Source organism: Dunckerocampus dactyliophorus, chromosome 17 (genome assembly GCF_027744805.1).
Source record: "Dunckerocampus dactyliophorus isolate RoL2022-P2 chromosome 17, RoL_Ddac_1.1, whole genome shotgun sequence".
Taxonomy (NCBI): domain Eukaryota; kingdom Metazoa; phylum Chordata; class Actinopteri; order Syngnathiformes; family Syngnathidae; genus Dunckerocampus; species Dunckerocampus dactyliophorus.
Window position 1 is genome coordinate 5,066,997 of NC_072835.1, and position 21,775 is coordinate 5,088,771.

At 40.7% G+C, this 21,775-nt stretch overlaps 2 protein-coding genes across 2 annotated transcripts in view; both read right to left on the reverse strand.

Moving 5' to 3' along the window:
- Window positions 1-341: 341 nt before the first annotated feature.
- On the reverse strand, window positions 342-7,135 carry ccdc82 (coiled-coil domain containing 82). The gene is made up of 2 exons (XM_054757907.1): window positions 6,214-7,135; window positions 342-3,084 (listed from the first exon to the last, which is right to left on the reverse strand). The coding sequence occupies exons 1-2, from the start codon at window positions 6,784-6,786 to the stop codon at window positions 2,941-2,943; spliced, it is 717 nt and encodes a 238-aa protein (XP_054613882.1). The 5' UTR covers window positions 6,787-7,135; the 3' UTR covers window positions 342-2,940.
- A 3,332-nt stretch (window positions 7,136-10,467) lies between these two features.
- The window catches only part of wdr91 (WD repeat domain 91), a 35,292-nt gene continuing 23,984 nt past the window's right edge, over window positions 10,468-21,775 (reverse strand). Inside the window, exons 10-18 of the mRNA XM_054757146.1 lie at window positions 19,979-20,033; window positions 19,809-19,904; window positions 19,646-19,740; window positions 16,362-16,515; window positions 14,873-14,981; window positions 12,735-12,847; window positions 12,542-12,649; window positions 10,817-10,906; window positions 10,468-10,697 (exon numbers count right to left, since the gene is read on the reverse strand). Of these exons, the coding sequence (XP_054613121.1) occupies window positions 10,533-10,697; window positions 10,817-10,906; window positions 12,542-12,649; window positions 12,735-12,847; window positions 14,873-14,981; window positions 16,362-16,515; window positions 19,646-19,740; window positions 19,809-19,904; window positions 19,979-20,033 (985 nt within the window). The 3' untranslated portion in view covers window positions 10,468-10,532. The remainder of the gene's footprint in view (window positions 10,698-10,816; window positions 10,907-12,541; window positions 12,650-12,734; window positions 12,848-14,872; window positions 14,982-16,361; window positions 16,516-19,645; window positions 19,741-19,808; window positions 19,905-19,978; window positions 20,034-21,775) is intronic.

Consider the following 21,775-nt stretch of genomic DNA (forward strand, 5'->3'; position numbering starts at 1 on the left):
TATGAATTTTATTCATTTTAAATAAACATTTTAATTAATTTGATTCAAATATTTACAATACTGTTTAATTGTATATTTTATTCAAATATGTTTGTTTACGAATACAATTTAATTTACCAGCTGTTTAATTGTATTTTATTTTGTTCACATTTGTTACAACACTGTTTAATTTTATTTTATTTTATTTAAATATTGAGTTGACCAGTGCTTTTCATTTTACTTTCATAAAATGCTGACTTTACAACGCCGTTTCATTGTATTTTATTTTATCCAAATGCTTACGTTAGCATTGTATTGTATTGTTGTGAAAATATGGTCAACACAAGAAAATGTTTCTGGTAGAGCAAAAAGTTTATTTATCATGAAGCTGACTGCTTTTCAAAGTTGAATCAAGAAGAAATGCCAAGAAAAACACACAAACACACAACACTGTGGACATGTTGAATAAAAGACTCAAGGCCTCCAATGTGATATTTCTTTTTTTAAGCTGCTGCTTGAACCAAAAACATCTGAGTTGGCTCGATATCAGTCTCATACTTTATGTGGCTATTCTGCAAAAGTATTGTTTTTAGCACGCACACAGAACAACATCACTGAAGGATGAGATCCTGAAGTTGTTTTTTTGTAAAGCAGCACATTTCAGAAGAAAAGGAAGCAGTTGGTCGGTGTGTTACATTTCCACAAGTTACTTCTTACACAGTAAAAAGAAAACATTTACATCAGTAATGCGTCTGACACTCAGAAGAGAGTTGATGAAACGAAAAGCCTCATCATCTTTAATTGGCCTCTCAGTCGTAAATATTTCCTGTCAAATCATAAATATCAAACTATTTCATTCAGATTGTTGTGACAGCAAATGAACCCAATGGAGGCTCTGCAAAAAACACCAATTCATCATCCAATAAATCAACACTTTTGGTTTTTTACTACAATACATGGAGACAAATGTGTTTTCAGTGGAATATAACATATACCTGTAATATATCATCTTTTTTATCCGGCAGGTCAATAATGCTCAGATCCACCATTCCTCATGAGACTTTCACCCAGCATAAATTGTGTCCAGGGTCAATCTGCATTCTTCTCCTCCCCCGACCCCGCCCACTCTGTTGTGATTGGTCAGGGGTCGACTCCATCCCCCCTGAAGCGGTGAGGTGCTAATGGTGATCACCCAACAGTAAAGAAGAACTGGATATTGGAAATCACTGTATGAATATTGGAGAATTTGTTCATGATAGAGCTGTCCGTGAAGTGGCGAGAGCCGAGGAGCAGCGACCGTGAGGTAGGTCTCTAGCTCCCCAGAAAAAAAAAATCTTCCCACTGGTGCCGCACTTTTGTTTCAAATACAGTCGTCCCTCGCTACAGTGCGATTCGAACATGGCACTCTCAGTCAAAAAAACGTAATGAATTAATAAATTATCATTGTTTCGTGGTTGAATACGGCCTACTTTTAGTAAAAAAATATGCATATTTTAGCAAACTGTACTTATTCTTGGCCTAAATGAAGCACTGTCAAGCATAAAACTGGCTCAATGAACTAATGCTACGTTCACACTGCACTTTTTTTGGTCATATGTGACCTGTATCTGATTTTGTTTATTGCAGGTTGAAATGATCTCACAACAGGCACAATAATAACAACATAACAATCATAATAGTAACTCGGGCTGCTGTTGGGGTCATAATCCAACAGGGTTAAACACAACTCTGAACCTCTGGCACCACTTCCTGTCCACCACACACCTGTCCGCCCATTTATTGTGACACACACGAGCAGGGGTTTTATGCCTTAACTGGCTTATTTTGTCTTATTATGTCTACTTTATTGGGTAATGCAAGTGTAAAGCCATTTAAAGCCGCCATTACAATACATTGACAAAACAAAGAAGAAGGAACTGCTATTGTGAGTCCAAAAATTATTATCTTATTTGTGTCTTATATGTCTTATTTTCTCTGATTATATTGACTGTATTGGGTAATACAAATGTAACGGTGGGGTATAGGGGTGTTCTTTCATATCTAGAGGACCCTAATAATGTTTAAAACATATTTAGAAGGTTGTAAACAGGTTTTCAATGCCATAACTATGAAAATATTCTATTTAATAATATTGAATCCTTTTTTGTGAAAATTCACTGATGGCGAGCGGGTTTGGAACCAATTAACCGCCATAAACGAGGGACAACTGTACACAATTCTGACATTCCAAAAAAATACTTTCTGGCTGCCAAATGTGGTCACACTTGGACTTCCTGAAGTTGTGTCGTGAGAAATCCTTTTCTAGTCGACAACTTCTCGACTAGGCATAAAAACTGAAAGCAGGGGTTAAGTTAGAAACACACCGAGCTCCTGATAGGACACTTCCACATCAGGAGGAACACGAGTCCAACATTTGAAACATATACGCAAGTCTGAAAAGGTGTCAAATGTAGGATGGGACCATGTCATTGAAGCAGCCATTTCAAGAAAAGCATATATTAAAAGCGTTGCAGCTGCTCCCAACATCTTCTGGCAAGAAGAAAAGCACGTTTGTACAAAATCTGAGACGTTTTAGACACTGCAGGCCCATGCTGAATGGAGCTTGAAAAATGACGTTTCCGTTTGCATCCTAGCAACCGCTCGTACTGCAAGTGTGCCTTGCTTCTGTGGCTCGACTAACAACATTTTCTTCACCCCCAAACAACTCATCTCATTCATAATCGCAGCAAAAAATAATACGAATAATCCCACGGCCTAGGAGCTCCACTTTGCGATCAGCAGTTCCATGTCCTCTTGTGATGATTGCATTCTTCTCCCAAAGCTTCACGATGCTCCTGACAAAGTCATCAGCAGTCCATGTGGGTCTTTGAAGTGCTGCTGGGACAAAAGTAAATACTGGACACGCTTCCTCTGCTAAGGGTGAAATAAGAGCATACTGTATATGGGATTGGATGGCTCTATCTACAACTTCTTCACTGCTTCCTCTTTCTCCTCGTCTTCTCCCTTCTCTCCTCCGTCTCCATGTGAAGCTTCAGCCTCCGCTGTATTTCCTCCATCCTCGTCTCCATCAACTTCATCTTCAGCTTCTTTGGATTCTTCCTCGTCCTGAAAAGACAAGAAGCGCTGTGTCTCCAACGGAATACTTGTGTCAGTGCACTAGCTGCTGTGTGTACTTACTTCCTGAGTGTGTGAATTTGGACTGCGCAGTGTTGCTGTCCTAGTACGCTTTAGCGTCTTCTCGATGGAGCACAATCGTCAACATTCCACCCAAAAAATATCTGCCAACTTCTCCGTTGTACAATCACTAAATATGTTCTATAGGACAGGGGTGTCCAAAGTGCGGCCCAAGGGCCATTTGCAGCCCGCGACTGTTTTTTCAATTTTTACGTCCTAAAAATATAATTTAACAAGAAAACTAAAAACACAAAAATGGAAAAATCAGCACTAATTTTACAAGAATAATGCCAAAATATTATGATAAACAAGAATAATGTCATATTATGAGGAAAAATAACATTTTAGTAGCGCAAAGTTGAAATATTAAAGTAAAAGACAAAAAAAAAAAATAATTAGGGATGTCCGATAATATCGGTCGGGATAAAAATGTAATATTGGAATCAGGATTTTTCCCTATAATGAAAGCCCATATTAAACATAATGCTGTATAGAGGCCTATGGGCTCCCGTATTTTCCGGCGCGCAAATGACCTCATCAAACAACCGTGGGTGGCTAGTAGCAAGCTAGCTCGCTCCTTCCATTCCATCCATCCATTTCTATGCCGCTTATCCTCACCAGTAGGAATGATACAATTCCCGGAAGTAAGCTATGGTAAAATCTGACACTGTGTGTGCGCACGCTCAATTAGGAGAGTCCGTGGAGACATCTGTGAAAATGCTGCTTTTTCATACGACATTGGGTGTATTTTCATTCATATACATGCTTTGTAGGTAGATAACTTATTCCCCTTCAATTTTGTATCGGAATTTATAATGAGTGTTGGACCACCTCGACTCATACGACGGCTTTGAATGTTAAGTCCAACTTTAAGCCTTTCAAACTCATGGATCGGAGCTTCAGGACAACATACAATGTATGTAGGACATAAATGCACTTTAATATCTATCTGCAGATGAAATTTTATTAAAATCTGGCTCGGAATTGCTGTGTACATGCAATTTGTAGTGTAGCGTGGAAACCAATACATCCCAATACATAAGAGTGCTAGGCCAACATGAAAATTATGATACTTGGTTTTCTTCCCTGGACTTTTTGATGATCAAAAAAATGTAAATGGATACTTAAATGGCTTACACATACATGTATCGGAAATTGAGAGTTGAACAATATCGGTATATCGGATATTGGCAAAAAAGCCAATATCGGACATCTCTAGTCATAATAGCATGAAAAAAAAAACACAATAAAGTTGTAATTTTTTGAAAATTTGGTTGGGGAAGAAGTTAGAATATCATGAGAATAAAGTCTAAATATGTGACCCTCGCTGGAACAAGTCTGGACACCCCCGTTCTAGGACTTTTTCTGCCTTGCGTGTGCATCCCGCTTTCAACGAGGCAGAGATTACACCGCCACTTTTTGCACATCCGCCCCTTCTGCTCCGTCGTACAGGACTTTTGCTGGTGGAGAACGTTCTGTAGTTGTCGTGCAACCTGTAAGTCGAACGTGACTACCACGCAAGAAATCTGACGTACGACTGACGCTTCCTTCGTAGCACCAACGCACGTAAATTGTACGACCAATGTCTGTCAGACTTGCGATAAAAGTACAGACCTCGCGTTCCATGCACGCTTCGTATGAAGGTTGCAAGAACTACACGCGAGCTGTGCGTTGAGCTTACCAACAACTTAAGATCCATACAGGAAACACGACTGGTTCTGCACATGCACGAGACCTACATCACTTCCTCCGCTTGCAATTTTTTTTAACAACAGAGCTTCTGCGACGTCACATATATATATTTATTCCCAGTGGAACTGGAGGGGGTGGCCTGGGACCGGGATGTCTGGGCTTCCCTACTGAGACTGCTGCCCCCGTGACCAGGTCCCGAATAAGCGGAGGAAAATGGATGGATGGATTTATGAACATAAATGGTCAATAACCATACTTAATAGGTGTAATATATTGGGGGTTCTTTTCCTTAATGATGCTTATTAAAATGCCAGCATGTATCGTAATTTCCGGTGTATAAGCCGCTACTTTTTTCTTAAACTTTTAACCCTGCGGCATCTACAGCAGTACAGCTAATTTATGACCATGTTCTAATCTTTTGACATCTCCTATACTTCAGAACTACTACTAATTGTTTAAATACCGTACCGCTCAGTGAGGAGACGCTAGCGCTTGCTTTGGCAGAAGCCAATCACAAGCTATAAGTGAACTAACGACGAGCTTGTCAACCCACTGGAAATTATAGGAGGTCATTACTCAATATAACAGCGTCATCTTACAAAGAACGCTAAACTCATCACACAACAACTTAACACTCAAAAGGTAGCTCAGAAATATACAACTTAAGTACCAACCCGAGTTTAAAATAACAAACACATACTGTATTTTAACTTGCCTGACACACCCATGGCTCATGAGCTCCCTCTGGAGCTAAACTCTATGATTTCCACGTTAACTGAATCGTGGATGGAATTGCAGAATTGGTCAATAAAAAGGAAATCTCCTGCTAAACGTGGAATCTCGCAAAAAGAGAATGAAATTATGTCATCACGAGAAGAGGGAAAGTTTGTGTGGGGAAGTACTTCCTCAGCGGGCTGCTCAATCGTGGCGTAATCTCATCACAAACACTACTAAAAAACCTTGGAAAGTCCTCTGTTACAGAGCATGAATGGAAGCTAGCGGGATTATTTTAGTTTAACAGTGAGCGCCTGCGTGTGCGTGCTGGTTGAGTATAGTTTCACCATGTTGTGTTTCATCACTTTAATGTAAGGACCATTTTACAATGCTCGCTGACTACGTGCAGGTCATGAGTGAAAAAAGACGAGAGCCGCGTTTATTCTTGCATCAGGCTCGCATCAAACGTCAATTGCCATTCTCAACACGACGGAGACGTGGTTTGCTGGGAATAACGTTGTAAAACTCTTGGAGAACGTTTCGAATCGACTCTTCTGCTACGGATGAATGACGCTAACCAAGGTTCCACTGTACCTGTTTGACGTAAAGCACGAGCGTTAAAGTGAGTGTGATGACGTTGCACAGGTGTAATACCTGTTTGACGCGGCTCCACCTCCTCGGAACACGGGCCTTCATCCTTCGGGACAACGCCAGCAGCTTGTTGTGTCTCTGTCTCCTCTTGGCCTTCTCAGACGCCTCCTTCCGCTTCTCATCCGCACGGTCCGAGTCGGAATCATCCTGCCGCTGAAGCCGACTCCTCTTCCTGGGCTGCACCATCCTCTTGACTTGATTGGAATCCCCCGTCTTTCCCCCGTCATCTTCATCCTTGTCATCGTCATCCTGCTCTCTGGCAGTGCTGGAGGAGGAGGATGACGATGATGATGTGTCCTGTCCTCCCAGAAAGGACCGCTTCTTGCGAATCACAGAGCGGCTGTGATCGCTGGAAGTGTCCCCGGAGTCACTCCTTTCCCACTCGTCCTGGTCGCTGTCCTCCTCCGGGGAGCTGTGGAAGTCGGACTGGGATCTGGAGGACGAGGACGAGGAGAAGGAGCCTTCGTCACTGTCGTCCAGGATGGAGGCAGGCAAGCCGATCTGCCTCTTCTTGGACAGGTCGGTCTTGGTTTTGCGCATTGAAGCGAACATTTTGCGCTTGTATAAACTCTCCATGTCTGCACACGCCGCGTGACGCCACTGACATCAAATAGTACACTTACAACCCGATAAGCTAGCGCCTAAGTATCGAAATGGAAGCGAGAGCGGGGAAACTACACCACATCACACTTCTTACCGCCGCACACTACTTTGTATGACGTTACTTATAAACAGCAGCTGTCATTCGGTACTAGGATGAAGATTTAGGACAATGTTTGAGAGTGAAAAGATCACATTCTCTTCTTGCTAGCTGTGTTATTGTTATGGATTCCACTTCTTCTTCGCTGGAACCAGCGCAACATAAAATTATAGCGCCCCCATTCGGCAGAAACATAGTTAACCGTCACGCCTCGCAGTAACACACCACATTACATAAGAACGAATACACACACAGTGTAAACACGTTAGTGACGTGCAGTGTAATAACATGAAATAAAAATACTTGTAGCTAACTCTATTACAAATGTATTTTTTTGTATGATTCCAATCGTTGTTTAAACATTCTTTAGTAAAAATCGCTCAATTTGCACATTTCCTAATCAAATACAGGGAAGAAACCTGAGGTTGACCTGTTCTCGGCTTAGTGCGGTAACCCTGCCCGTTGGATCATGGCGCCTGCCGGCTTCTGTTTGTCAGCATGTCGCCAATATTGCAGAAATAATAACACCCAGCGTATCCGCAAGTCTGCCACCGACAGTGCTCTTGCCAAGTGGAAAGCAATGAACTGCAGATCCATAAAAATAGTGGAAGACGAGGGGTTGCTAGAGGTGTCGCAAACTGCGTCTAATAAGCCATCATCAGGACTACAGTCACCACCGAAATCAGCAAGATGTATGACGCCGAAGACAAAAAAAACAAAAGATGTTGGTGGAGCATTCGGCCAACTGTGTACAGTATACAGTGATATACTGTGGTGTGTAGAGTGGTGTGAAAAAGTGTTTGCCCCCTTCCTGATTTCTTAATTGTTTGCATGTTTGTCACACTTACATGTTTCAGATCATCAAATGTAAATATTAGTCAATGACAACACAGTTTTTAAATTGAACATTTGATTATTAAGGGAGAAAAAAAATCCAAACCTGCATGGTCCTAAACCTAATAAGTGGTTGGGCCCCCCTTAGCAGCAACAACTGCAATCAAGTGTTTGTGATAACTTGCAATGAGTCTCTTACAGCGCTGGGGAGGAACTTTGGCCCACTCATCTTTGCAGAATTGTTGTCATTGGAGGGTTTTCCAGCATGAAGCACCTTTTTAAGGTCATGCCACAGCATCTCAATAGGATTCAGGTCAGGACTTTGACTAGGCCACTCCAAAGTCTTCATTTTGTTTTTCTTCAGCCATTCAGAGGTGGACTTGCTGGTGTGTTTTGGATCATTGTCCTGCTGCAGAACCCAAGTTGGTTTCAGCTTGAGGTCACCAACAGATGGTCGGACATTCTCCTTCAGCAATTTTTGGCAGACAGCAGGATTCATGGATCCATTTATCATAGCATGTCTGGGACACACACCTTCCAAAAAGTTTAACTTTTTTCTCGTCAGTATTTTCCCAAAGGTCTTGGGCATCATCAAGATGTTTTCTGGCAAAATTGAGACGAGCCTTAATGTTCTTGTGGTTTAGCAGTGGTTTTGGTCTTGGAACTCTGCCATGCAGGCCGTTTTTGCCCAGCGTCTTTCTTATGGTGGAGTCATGAACACTGACCTTAACCGAGGCAAGTGAGGCCTGCAGTTCTTTGGATGTTGTTGTGGGGTCTTTTGTGACCTCTTGGATGGGTTGAGTTGTGTTGTCATTGACTAATATTTACATTTGTTTGACCTGAAACATTTAAGTGCGACAAACATGCAAAAAAATAAATAAATCAGGAAGGGGGCAAACACTTTTCACACCACTGTACCTGGAGATTATATGGACCTGATGTTTTTTTTTAATTTATTCTGTAATTATTTGGCAAAAGAACACAGCAATACTCCCCCCTGGTGGTCGGAACTAAAGGCTGTCGGGGCTCGGACTGCATCTGTTAAAGTCTGTTAAAAACAAAAGCCACTTTTTTGGTTATACAGTAGTACCTCGCATAACATAAACCTCCTTTTACATAAATTCCACTGAACATAAAGAATTTATGTAACGTTTTTGCTTCGTATTACAGAAGAAATTCCATATAACGTAAAGCGTCAAGTCAGTGCAAGTCTTTTTTTTTTCAATCAACTTTATTAATGCCTCAAGTCGGTGCCAGTTCAGACTAACACTTGGTGACGCCTTCTGAGGCATCACGCTCTCATTGGCTGATTTTCGGGGCACCGCCTCCGCTCTCATCTCATTGGCTGATTATGGGTGCACCGCCTATGCTCTCATCTCATTGGCTGAGTTATACAGCACGTACGTGAGTTTGTGTGCGAGACAGGCTTCTCCCTTCAACCTCCTTCCTCTTCGTAGTCCCCCTGACACTAACTTAAACAATTAAGTTACAAATTAAAATTTTGCACACAGCATTATCGTGTAGTGCGTGTGCGTTTGTCTGTGAGAACAGCTGACTCTTAGACTCTTTAACGCTAGTCCTCCTCGTCCTTCCTGCCTCCACTTGCGTGCTCCTGATCAAGATATCTCGTGAACGGTTTTTCAGTTTTATTCATTTACAGTAATCTTATTTATTACCTTATTTTATAATGGAATGTTACTCTACTATGTTTATGCTAACGTTTTCTTATATTTTCCCACCATATTTGGTGGACTTTGAATATTTTGAAGTGCCAAAGGGGTGAGTTTGGGAAGATCTTGGAACGGATTAGGCTATTTACATGTATTTTACGCTTCGTATAACATAAAAACCCTATAACATAAAGGTTCTCGGAACGGATTATTTACGTTGTAGGGGCGTCTACTGTATATCAATCTTTTAATCTGCCACAATAATGTAATGACTTTCAATGAAAATACCTCAAACTAATGGCTTTTATCAGCAATTTTTAGATGAGATTTTTAGTGATATTAAAATTGTACAGATCATAATTATTCTCTCATTTTTTTAATCTGACACCACTAAATGCACCATGACTTTCTACAGCCTGTGTAACATCTTTCATGTGTAACATCATTATTCTTGGTAATCCGACAATAGAAATGGCAGAAGTGTTGCAGTACTCAGCTCATCCTGAAGGGGAGCTGGGGCGTGCGCGAGCTGGAGGGTGCTTGTCATTCCTTTCATAGAGAAGAAAAGGCAGGGTTTTAATTGTGACGGCTGGAGAGCAGCACGTCAAGTCAATGAATTTCACTGCCAAAATGGACAAATATATATCCAAGCTCAACAGGAGACCATCAGACTTTTACAACAAAGTATCAGAATTTTTCCTGATGAAGGAAAGGCTGCACGGGTAAAAAAAAATTTTTTTTTGCAAGATAACGCAATAACTTTTGTGAGATCTTGCAAAAGTACTGCGTTATCTACTCTACTGTGTTATTCAAAAGTTTTGCAAGATCTTCGGGGACTCCGTAAGAGAGAACGCTAAACTATGAGTTAAATACTTATAGGTTATATAGTAAGTGTGCCAACCAAGGCTTTATCACCAAATGCAAACAGATAAAATGCTACAGTATTTATTCTCTTGTTCAAGATTTCTGTGATGTTTCAAGGCTCGTTCACGTCCTTCAGAGCAACTGCAAGAAGGAATACTTTTTCAAATGTGCAAATACAAAACGATAACCTTGAAGCTGCATTGGGCCTTTAATATTTTTGTGCTGATATGACATCATGTATCTTGAAGATGATCTCAGGACTTCTGTGCCAGGATGGTGCTCAGTTTGATCTTTCCGTCCATGGAGGCGGTGAGGCAAGTGCCACAGTCCAATGCCGAGCACCAATCGACGGTCACCACTGGTGCTTTGTGTCCGCCCAGCGACAGTGCGCTCTTCAGAGCTGGCTCGCTATTGGTCAGCTGGACAAGGGGGAGGAGACACAAAGACGACTCAATGGAAAGCTTCCTTGGAATATATTTCAAACGTCATATTAGATCATATGAAAAGTATCAGAGTAAAAGGAAGCAGTTGTGTTTACGTTGTAAATGAGTCCTCCAGAGTTGGAACAGGTGAGGACGTGTTGTCCTTCGGAGTCAAAGGCGAAGAGACGACCCCGGGGGACCTGAACCTGAACAAAAGTTGGATTTCATTTCATTCTTTAAAGACATAATCAAGTCAATATGTCCCACAAATATACTACAGTGTTCCCTCGCTCTCTCGTGGTTCATCTTTCGCAGATTTTTTTTTGTGCTTTTTTTATTTATTTTTTTAATTACAGCGTATGAACGCTGTTACAGGCCAAGCCTGGCCCTTTAAGAAGAATTGCACTGTGGGAAGTTGAGTGTCTCTCTTTCCTCTCTCGTCTGTCTGCACCACCCTTTGTTTTCTGCGTCCTGATTGGCTATAGACCATTGTCAGTCAAGCTCCTTCATGCCGCCCTGCCATGTTTCCCGTGTAATTGCTAGCTAGCTTGCTACCTTGTATATGAATCTTCGATTCGAAGGAGGAGGACTGCAACAGGAGTGAAATACACATGAGTGACTTAATCATTTCTTGTGTCTGACCTGTAGGTTGGTCATTAAAATACACACAGAGTGCTGTCAGTTAGCGTCGTGAGGCGTAATAAGCAAGCTAACGCAAATGGGTGATCCTCCTGAAAAGGCTCCCAGCGAATGAGAGTACAGACGCACAGACTACAGTGATTTGAAGCCATGTGAAAATATACTGCAAACATATTGAATAAACAGAGGAAACATTATGGGATACTTTCTTCATGCCGGTTGTGTATAAAACACCAACTGATCTCAGTTTCAGCCCGTTTGCACCTCATCATTTTGTGACACGCAAAAGTTTGTGACAAAGACAATGAAATAAATACAAACTTACGTTTCAGCTGCCGTATAACACCTCGTTGTGCACGAAACGTATTTTGGATGGACCAAAATACGTTTCGTACTTTGACCAAACTCCAACGAAAATGTTACACCTCATTAAACGTAAACGGCGTATTCCACACACAACTGTGCATGCAAATGGGCTGACGTCTGCATTGACACACAATGTCAGCTTCAGAGTATTTCCAGGTTATTTCTACATTTTTTTTTCCACAATATTCAGAGAATAACAAAAGTGACACTGATTCAAAATCAGAAATTTTGTGAGTGCAACTTTTGCTAAAAGACACACTTATTTTCATTGGGGTGTTTTTGTCTTTTTTGTTTATTTTAATTATGTTGTTTGTTTCATTAATTTTATTTAAAAGCTCTTGACGTTCTAATTACAATGTTAGATACTCTGAAATTAATGTTGATTGCTTCTGATACGGTGTACTCGCATTATTATGCCATATTTTATCATTACATTCATGAAAAAAATGGTCTCAAAATAATGTTGACAATTATATCGTTCATCTGCGATAATTTGTAGGACAATTATCGTCCAGCAAAATGTATTATCATGGCAGGCCCGCATACAACTTTCACGTGCTGTGTGTCAAAAATAGACATTTTCATGGGTTGTACAAATAACTGGTGGTGGTCTGGAACAGAACCCCCGCAAAAAAGCGAGGAGCCACTGTATAATAATTGTAAATACTGATCTGAATATAATAAATATATGAGTTTGACATGTTTCCTAGAGAGAATCTACTTATTTTCATTTCATAGCCGTGAGCTGACATTAAATTGTAATAAAAAAAAAGATAGATACTTGTTTTATGGAGAAGATAAAAAGATTGAAGTATGTTAATAATATGAGTATATACTTGTTTATAGCCGCTGTAGCCCGACAGGACAAAAGGTCCGGTGGCATCCTGAGGCAAGATCTGCTCCGCCTGTTTGACTCCGCAGCGATGGATGTTCCACTGCACGAACTGAGGGCACAAATGTTTGGTGAGCGTGTGTCACGTTGCAGATGATGATGATACAGTAAACGTGACACCGGATTCAACAACGCACCTTGCCATCTTCTCCGATGCTAAAGACGGTGTTTTCATCGCAGCTGAACTCCACACTGTGAACTTCTCCATCGTGAGCTTTCCAACTCATAGCGCTCTCATACTGCTGCATGTCTGAAGGAGAGTATTGCATATCCTGGATTACTTCAACAGCAAATCCTCACAACACAGAAACACTACACATGCAAATTCCTATAGAACTATATACAGCAATACTTTGTTTTGCACGTTTAAGCAAATTATTAAGTATTTTTGGCCTAAATTAAGCATTTTCAATCATAAAAATTATGAACTGAACTAAATATAAGGCATTGAAAGACACGCCGATATGCGGTATTCTACATTAGTCACTAGGTGTCAGTAATGTTACTGTAACGATCTGTTGCTGTTGTAATGTTCCATCAATTCATCCATTTTCTATACCGCTTGTCCTCACTAGGGTCGCGGGTGTGCTGGAGCCTATCCCAGCTGCCTTCGGGCGAGGGGCGGGGTATACCCTGGTCGCCAGCCAATCGCACACAAACAAGTACTCAGACTCACATTCACGCCTATGGACAATTTAGGGTATCCACTTAACCTAGCATGCATATTTTTGGCATGTGGGAGGAAGTACCCGGAGAGAACGCAAGCACGCACGCCGAGAACATTCCGAGGTTTGTGAACGCACCTTGCTCTTAATGCTAATAATTGGAAGCGGTGTTATGGGAGCGAGAGCGAGTAGGAGACAAGTGTGTTGTTCTGTGTTGGAATTGAGCACTCCAACTGGTGTGAAGGTTGGCAATAAAACTTTTGCTCAAAACTCTCAATGCTAACGTGTGAGTCTATAGCATGTCTTATTATGTCTACTGTATTGGGTAATAGGAGTGTAAAGGTGACTATAGCAGCGTTATTTAATGTCTAGAGGGTTCTAACAATGTTCAAAACAGGTTTTCTGTGCTCTAACTAAAGAAGTATTTCATTTATAAATACGGATTTCTATTTTGCGGAAATAATTAACCGCCATAAATGAGGGATCACTGCAGGCACACACCTATTATGCAATATAGTAGCCATTATGACAGAATAAAACAGTATAAAACATAAATACAATGCATGCTCGTGTGTGTTGCTGTTCATGTGTTCCGATGGCACAGGACAGGAAGTGATGTCGGGGGTTCAGAGTTGAGTTTTAGCTTGGCGTGGGTTACGGCCGCAACAGTAGCCCGTGTTATTGATTATTGTGCCTGTTTTGAGAGCATTCAAACCTGCAATAAAGGCCTGCTGTTCCAGCGACCAAGTCTGGTGCTCGACTGTATCACTGACAACAACAATCACCCAACAATACAGTAACATTACTGACATCTAGTGGCCAATGTAGAATACGACATATCATCGCAACGTCTTTGAATGCATCTTCTGAATGCCTTATATTCGTATTTGACTTCATTTAGCCATTTTTATGCTTGAAAATGCTTCATTTTGACAAAGAAATGCACAAATTTGTTTAACTATGCATACTCTTGGACTAGTAATAGGCTGTTTTCAACCATGCAACAGCATGATTTATGAATGGGTTTTTGAATAGAGTGATAGAGTGAAGCTGCAAAATGTAATCAGCAGGGTGTCACAAGATCTCGTGTCACAAGATCTTGTGAAATTAAAACACGACAAGATTTCTTGTCCAGAAACAAATTGTCTCATGGGTACTAGGCCTGGGACGATAGTAAATAAGTCAATTAATCACACAACTTGATCATTTTGCCGGCCTCAATATATACTGTCATGTGCACGCGTGTCTGTTTTCCTCGTCTCCCATCTCCAGACAGGCAGAAAGAGAGTTCACTCTGTGCATTGGTTTCAGCACCTTGGCATTTGAGTGAGCCCTTTTGTCAGTCATACAGTCCCTTTGTGTCGGGGGGTGGAAGCAGGGAAGGTAGCGTACAGGCAGCATACACACAGAGTGCAGAAGAGTGTAACGTTGTAGAACTTATATTAGCAGATTGCCATATATTCTCATAGATTTTGTATGTTTTCATTGTACTTTTCTTAAAAGTAAAGTTAAAATCTTGTCCCGTCTCGTAGACCCAACCTTGTGTATCGTCTCGTCTTGTGACCTGAGTCTCTCGTGACACCCCGAGTAATCAGATTACAAATACTGACCAAAGAGTCGAATGACTCCATCGGCAGCTCCCGTCACCAACAGGTTTCCATTGTGGTTGAAGGCGGTGCAGTTAATGGCTACTGGTTCCGGTTCCAAAGTGAACTGGAGCTGACAAAGGCAAGTGCGTTGATTATGCAAAAAATAAACTGTCCGTGAATTTTTTTATTGAGTGTGACTGCTAAATAACCCGCCATGGGGCCAAAGAAAGTTGCGAGTGCCAGCAATCTGATGAAGGTGAGAACCATATGGAGTCAATACGTTGCTGAGTGTTGGGACTCTGGGCGCGGGCATTGAATAGACGGCGCCGCAAATCGCCCTCCTTTCTGATTGGTCACTTTAAACACCTACTGTCTCCCGGTCAGAGCCAATCCAAGGGCAGCAAAATTTGGTTGAAATTTTAGAATCAAGATGTCAGAGGAAAAAGAGGAAAGTGGAGGAAGAAATAAATATTGAAATTGTGAAATTATTCAACAATTTGGGAGTAATTGTGATGGTTTATTGGCTTACGAGGGAGAAAGGATGGCCAACCTAATTATCCAGAAATTACAACTTTATTTTTTTGTATGTTTCTCAAACTACTTTGACATAATAACGTATTTTTTCTTTAATATTTCAACTCCTTGGTAATGATTAATAGCAATGATAATGACATTGTTTTTCCTCATAATATTTTGATTTTATTCTTGTAAAATTCCAGCTGTTTTTTTTTTAAAATCTATTTCTAATGGGGGTTTTTTTTAAGAAAAAGAAAAAAAGAGGAAAAAACAGCTGGAATTTTACAACTATTTCAATTTTCTTCTCGTAATTATGACTTTACTCGCATCATATTTGGACTTTACTCTCGTAACAATATAACTTTTTCCGCAACGTAGTTTTTCAAACTTTATTCATTGTTTTGTTCGTTATTGAGAATATTATGACTTAAAAAAATGTTTTTCTTTAATATTTCAACTTTTAGCTACTAAAACAAGGAAAATATCTTTCCTCATGTTACATTTTTCTTGTAAAATTGCGACATTTTTCATTATATTACAACTTCTCTGTCTTAATACTGTGACTTTATTCTTGTTAAATTACTGCTGACCTTTAAATTGGTTGGGTTTCTTGTCAGCCATGGACCACAATTGGCCGCCGGGCCGCACTTTGGACACCCCTGGTGCAAGACCAACGGGAGTTGAGAAGTAAAAGGAACTCAACTTTGCTGTGATGTCCTCTGTGGTTGGAACGTTATGTCATCATGTATTTGAGTAGCTTTTAACAGGGCTGTATAAATAAAAGCTTACGACTACGTATTATTATTCTTATTATTATTGTCGTTATGACGTGTGAACCGTGCACCCGGTAACACTGCAGACGTGTCGTCTCCCCGCTAGGAAGAAAAGACAATGGCAGATTCCAAGACATGGACGGAGGAAGTGGGTGTGAGGTCGGTCTTATCATTGCAATGTTCAATCACGCTATCCTGGAGCGTTGGGTTTGGAGTGGTACCTGCTGTTTGACTGTCTTGGTGTCCCACAGCAGGAGCTGTCCAGACACCGGTACGGGAAGACGGACAGCAGGCTCAATGAGTCCAATTCCGTTGAGAGCTGCAGCTGAACACACAAAGGATGATCCGCTGGGACTGCAAGCTAAGGACAAGATACTGAGAGACAAAAGATTATATACCACCACAGCGTGTACTATCCCAACACAAACACAACAGGAATAAATAACTTCCATTCAGTTTGTATAGCACCTGCTTGTCCTCATCAGGGACATGCACGTACTATTTCATACATCGTCCTGTGGCCTTCACTCCGCCAATCATGCCAAAAGTGGCTCCCAACCTGGCTTTGAACTGTTTGACCTGCTGCCCTCAGGGAGGCGCTACAGGGGCATCAGAACAAGGACCAGCAGGCTGAAGAACAGTTTCTTCCCAAAAGCCATAACCACCCTCAACTCCCACATGCAATGACTCCACACCCCCCTCAAACCCCGTACTTCCCTCTACCCACCTACTGTGCAATATCATATCATTTCACATGACCATATTTCTTTACCTTACAACAGAGGTGTCCACTACGTCGATCGCCAGCTACCGATCGATTGCAAAGGTATTGTGGGTCGATCGCATAAACGTCACTTTGTAGACGCCATATGATATGCTCTATGGTGGCCTGTAATCTTGTTTGCATGTTGGCCACACAGTCAGGAGATCTGGAATATCTGGGTTTGAATCTCCGTTGGACAATTCTGTGTGGAGTTTGCATGTTCTACTCATGCGTGCGTGGGTTTCCTCCGAGCACCCCGGTTTCCTCCCACATCCAAAAACATGCATGTTAGGTTAATTGGAATTGTGAATGCTTGTTTGTCTATATGTGCCCTGCCATTGGCTGGCGACCAGTCCAGGGTGTACCCCGCCTCTCGCCCAAACGGTAGCTGGGATAGGCTCCAGTATAACCCCGTGGCCTTAATGAAGATGAAGTGGCAATTAAGTGAATGACTGTATTGTGATTACGGATAAACTAACTCAGCGGTAAGGTGCTGGAACAAGTTATCCATTCAGTTGTAGCTGCTAGCTATGCAGAAAAAAAGTGAATTGTTTGATGGCTTTGCTTCACGCCCTGAACTTCACTACAGAAATGTGATTTCTACATTTCCGTCTGTTAAAACTATTATTTCATAACGAATTGGAAAACGTGTCCATTGCTGAAACCTTTTTAATATGTTGGCTTGACTTGGGCTGCCTTGTCTTTTGCATCATCATTTTCATTTCATGTTTGATGGCAAACGCTAACTGGGCGTAATACATGAAGCGTGTGTCTAATGAACGCTACGTAGCTATTTGGCCATATTAGCGGTACTCAGGTTATGTCCGCCGCATACACATATTAATAAATATAGTAAATATATTTATTTTCTATGTTTGTTTGAGTGTGAGCACCCCTGATGTACATGTATAACGTACATAAATACACATATGAATAAATATAGTAAATATATTTATTTTCTATGTTTGTTTGAGTGTGAGCACCCCTGATGTACATGTATAACGTACATAAATACACATATGAATAAATATAGTTAATATATTTATTTTCTATGTTTGTTTGAGTGTGAGCACCCCTGCCTTAAACTATTCTTTTTGTATTCTGTGTTGTAAATATTGGACGTGCATGTCGACACTGGAGAAGGAGCTGTTCTCCGTCTTATTGTTCACACTTGGGAGGGGGGGGATACGGCGAAAACGGCTCAACAAAGCCAGGCTTTGAGCTCAAGATGCAACTCGACAAAACCTAGCATCCGCAATCAGACCTAATTGGCCCCGCGACGGCGGTTAGCAACTCACTTTGTCAGGTTCGCTTTTCGGCTTTGTGCTGAGCGCGCGTTCACATGAAAGGGGGCGTTTGACGTCATATTATTCTACTTCCGTACTTCCGCTGAAGAGTGAAGTGATCCCAGCCTGTGTATTTGGCAAAAAATGAGTACGTAATTATGATGGAGCGTTATGAGGAGTTCTCAAGAGATTATGGCAGCTAAAACCAACACGGACGCCGCCAACGGAGCGAGAAAGGCCCGCTGAAGGAATAATGGTGAGCATGTAATGGCCACTGATTTACAGTATACCCGAGTACAGGGGTGTCCAAAGTGCGGCCTGGGGGCCATTTGTGACCCGTGGCTGTGATTTTAATCGGCCCGCAGTACAATCTAAAAATGGAATTTAACCAGAAACCTACAAAACAACAAAAACCACCAGCAGCAAAAATGAGAAAGTCAAAGTATTCATTTAAGAGAAGAGTTGTAATCTAGCAAGGAAATTTCACAAGAATAAAGTCATAGTATGAGGATGTCAAGAAATGTCATTTCAGTAGCATGAAGTTGAAATATCAAAGAAAAAAACTTTTTTTGTTTTTCTTTTGAAGTCAAAAGCAATGAATAGAGTTGTCATTTTTGGAAACTTAAGTTGGGGGAAAATGTATAACTTGGGAATAAAGTAAAACTATTAGGAGAAGAAAATATACAAGAAGAAAGTTGAGATATTTGAAAAAAAAAACTAAAAATCAACAGCAGAAATGGAAAACAGCAGAAATTTTACCAGAATAAAGTCAAAATATTAAGAGAAAAAAAAAATTATTTCCAATGAGAAAAATATTTCAATTTTATGAGAATAAACTTATAAAATGAGGAAAAATATCATTTTAGTAAGAATGTTGAAATAAAGAAAAAGATATAAAGTTATAAAGTTATAATTCCGGGAAGAAAGTTTACAAGAGGGAAGCTGAAATGAAATAGTTGGGAAATAAAAAATAAAAAAATGAAATGAAAAAAACAGATGTAATTTTACAGGAGTGAAGTCAAAATATTAAGAAAAAAAGTAAAAAGTCGCAATTTTACTCCTTATTATGGAAAAAAAATCATTTTTAGTAGCATTTCACCTATATTAAAAAGCTGAAATGCTTCTCCGCATGCTGTATTTCTATGTGTTGGTGTACAAAATATCTAAGTGGCCCTTGCATCCTTTCATTTTTCAGAATGTGGCCCTCAGTGGAAAAAGTTTGGACACCCCTGCCCTAGTAGTCTTTCCATTGATCAACGCTCAACACCCGAGCAGGTTGCGAGTTATGAGTTCAGCCTAAGTTACCATGGCGATAGAGCTGCTTTAAAAGAGAGCTCCGCTCGCTGAACACGCACGTCCGGCTTTCAACTCAACTTGCTTCTCCGTGTTCCGCCTCACGGTGACGATAAAAGCCTTCTATTCTATGCTTCTGTGCGTAACAGGCAGGAGGGTGTACCGTGGATGACTTTCATCAATGCTCATCTCATAGAGGTTCTTCTTGGCATCTGTGTCGTACAGCCGCACTGTGCCAACGCCGCTGCCCAGTAACAACTGAACACAAGAAGCACATATCATAGAATATATAACGCCCTGTGTCTTTATGGCATTTCTGTCCATACCAGTCTGTCTGGCTTGGTGGCCCACTCCAGGGACAGCAGAGGTGACTTGGACATGATGGTGGCGTTGGTTTGCATGATGGGATTGAAGGACCACACCTGAAGGAGAAGATATTTGTGTATTTGTAGAAATCATTACCCGTTTTACTTGACGACTTTTCCATGAGACTCACCTTAATGACGCCGTCTACATCTAAACTGGCAACCCGGCGACCAGAACAATCCACCCTGGAGACAAGAAGGGTTTTGACAAAGATTCACTTTAAGTGTTTTATAAGATTTTCTTATTAAGAAAAAAAGAAAATAATAATAATAATAATAATTTAAGTAGACTTTACAATAACTTTGCATTGGTGGTTATTGATTCAATTATTGTTGAGTGTCTTAAAATAAGTACAGTATAGATACTGTTTAATCAATTCATCTAATAACTTAGTGAATGATTATGAGTAATTTATAGAATGAATGCTTTATTAAATGGTTAGTGGCGTAGATGAACGTCTGTTAAGTTTGTCAAAGGTTAAACTGAAATACTGTTGGTCACAGCTTCCACACACCAAGGTTACCAGGCAGATACGGCCCAGAGTGTAGTCGAAACAGAAACACTGGCTGGAGAAAAGAATGTTTTTGTCATGAGCTAGGGTGCTGCTCTGAAATTGGTGAAATTGGCTTACAGGTAATTCATTTTCCAAAGTGGTCCTTTGGCCTTTAGGATGTTGTGAATTGAATCTCCAACATAATACATTCAGAATGAATATAGTAATAACAATAAATGATACCAAATCATAAAATACTACAATTTCTATTAAAAAAAACACTACTGAATTAAAGAAATAACTCAAAACACCAAGGTGGTGTCCGTGTTGATCTCGCTGCCAAATAGTGTCTTTGGCAACAATCATGCCTTCAATGAAGGTAAAAGTAATTAGAATACTGGAAAAGCACTTTGAGAGCACAGACCTTTGCCAAGCGCCATACATGTTAACGTTGGCATTCTAACACCTACCATGATAGTGCTTGATAGTGTTTATATAATAGCCTACTTATGAAAACGACTAAAAATGATACTATGTTAATATTAGCATGCTAGCAATGCTAATATTAGCATGATAACATCTAGCATAATAGTGCTAAGTGTTTATATATATGTCTACCTAGGAAAACATCTACAAATGCTGCTATGCTAGCAATGCTGAAATGCTAACATGTTGCACAATAAGTGTTTATATATGTGTCTAGCTATGAAAATGGCTAAACATACTACTATATTAATGTTAGAAATGATATGTGCTAACATTAGCATGCTAACACCTAACATAATAGTGACATAATAGCTATGAAGATGGCTAAAAATGCTACTATGCTAATGTCTGCATGCTAGCAATGCTAAAATGCTAACGCTAGCATGCTAACATGTAGCATAATAGTGTTTATACATGTGTCTAGCTATGAAAATGGCTAAAAATGCTACCATGCTAATGTTAGCATGCTAGCAATGTTAATGTGCTAACATTAGCATGGTAACACCTAGCATGATAGTGCTAAGTCTTTATATAAGTGTCTACCTATGAAAATAACTAAAAATGCTACTATGCTAGTGTTAACATGCTAGCAAAGCTAACATGCTTGTCACGTTCGTCAGTGACCTGTCTTCGTGCTCTATGTTGCTCTAGTTCCTGCCTTCTCCTGGCCTGTGTTTTTTCCCTTGCAGTCACACCTTGAGCGGGCTGGAGGCGGGGACGCTGGGCACACCTGTTACTGATTACTCGCCATCCATTTAAGCTGACTGCTTACAGCTGGACGCTGCTGGTTCTTTGGTTTTGACAAATCGCCGCCTGCTCACACGTGGACACCTACCACGCTGCCAGCTTTTTCCCTGTTTCTGTTTTTTTAGCCAGGCTAGCCCAGCTGTACCCAGCTACCCAGCCAGCTCCTTCTATTGTGTTCTTGGACTATTTCATGGTGACTCT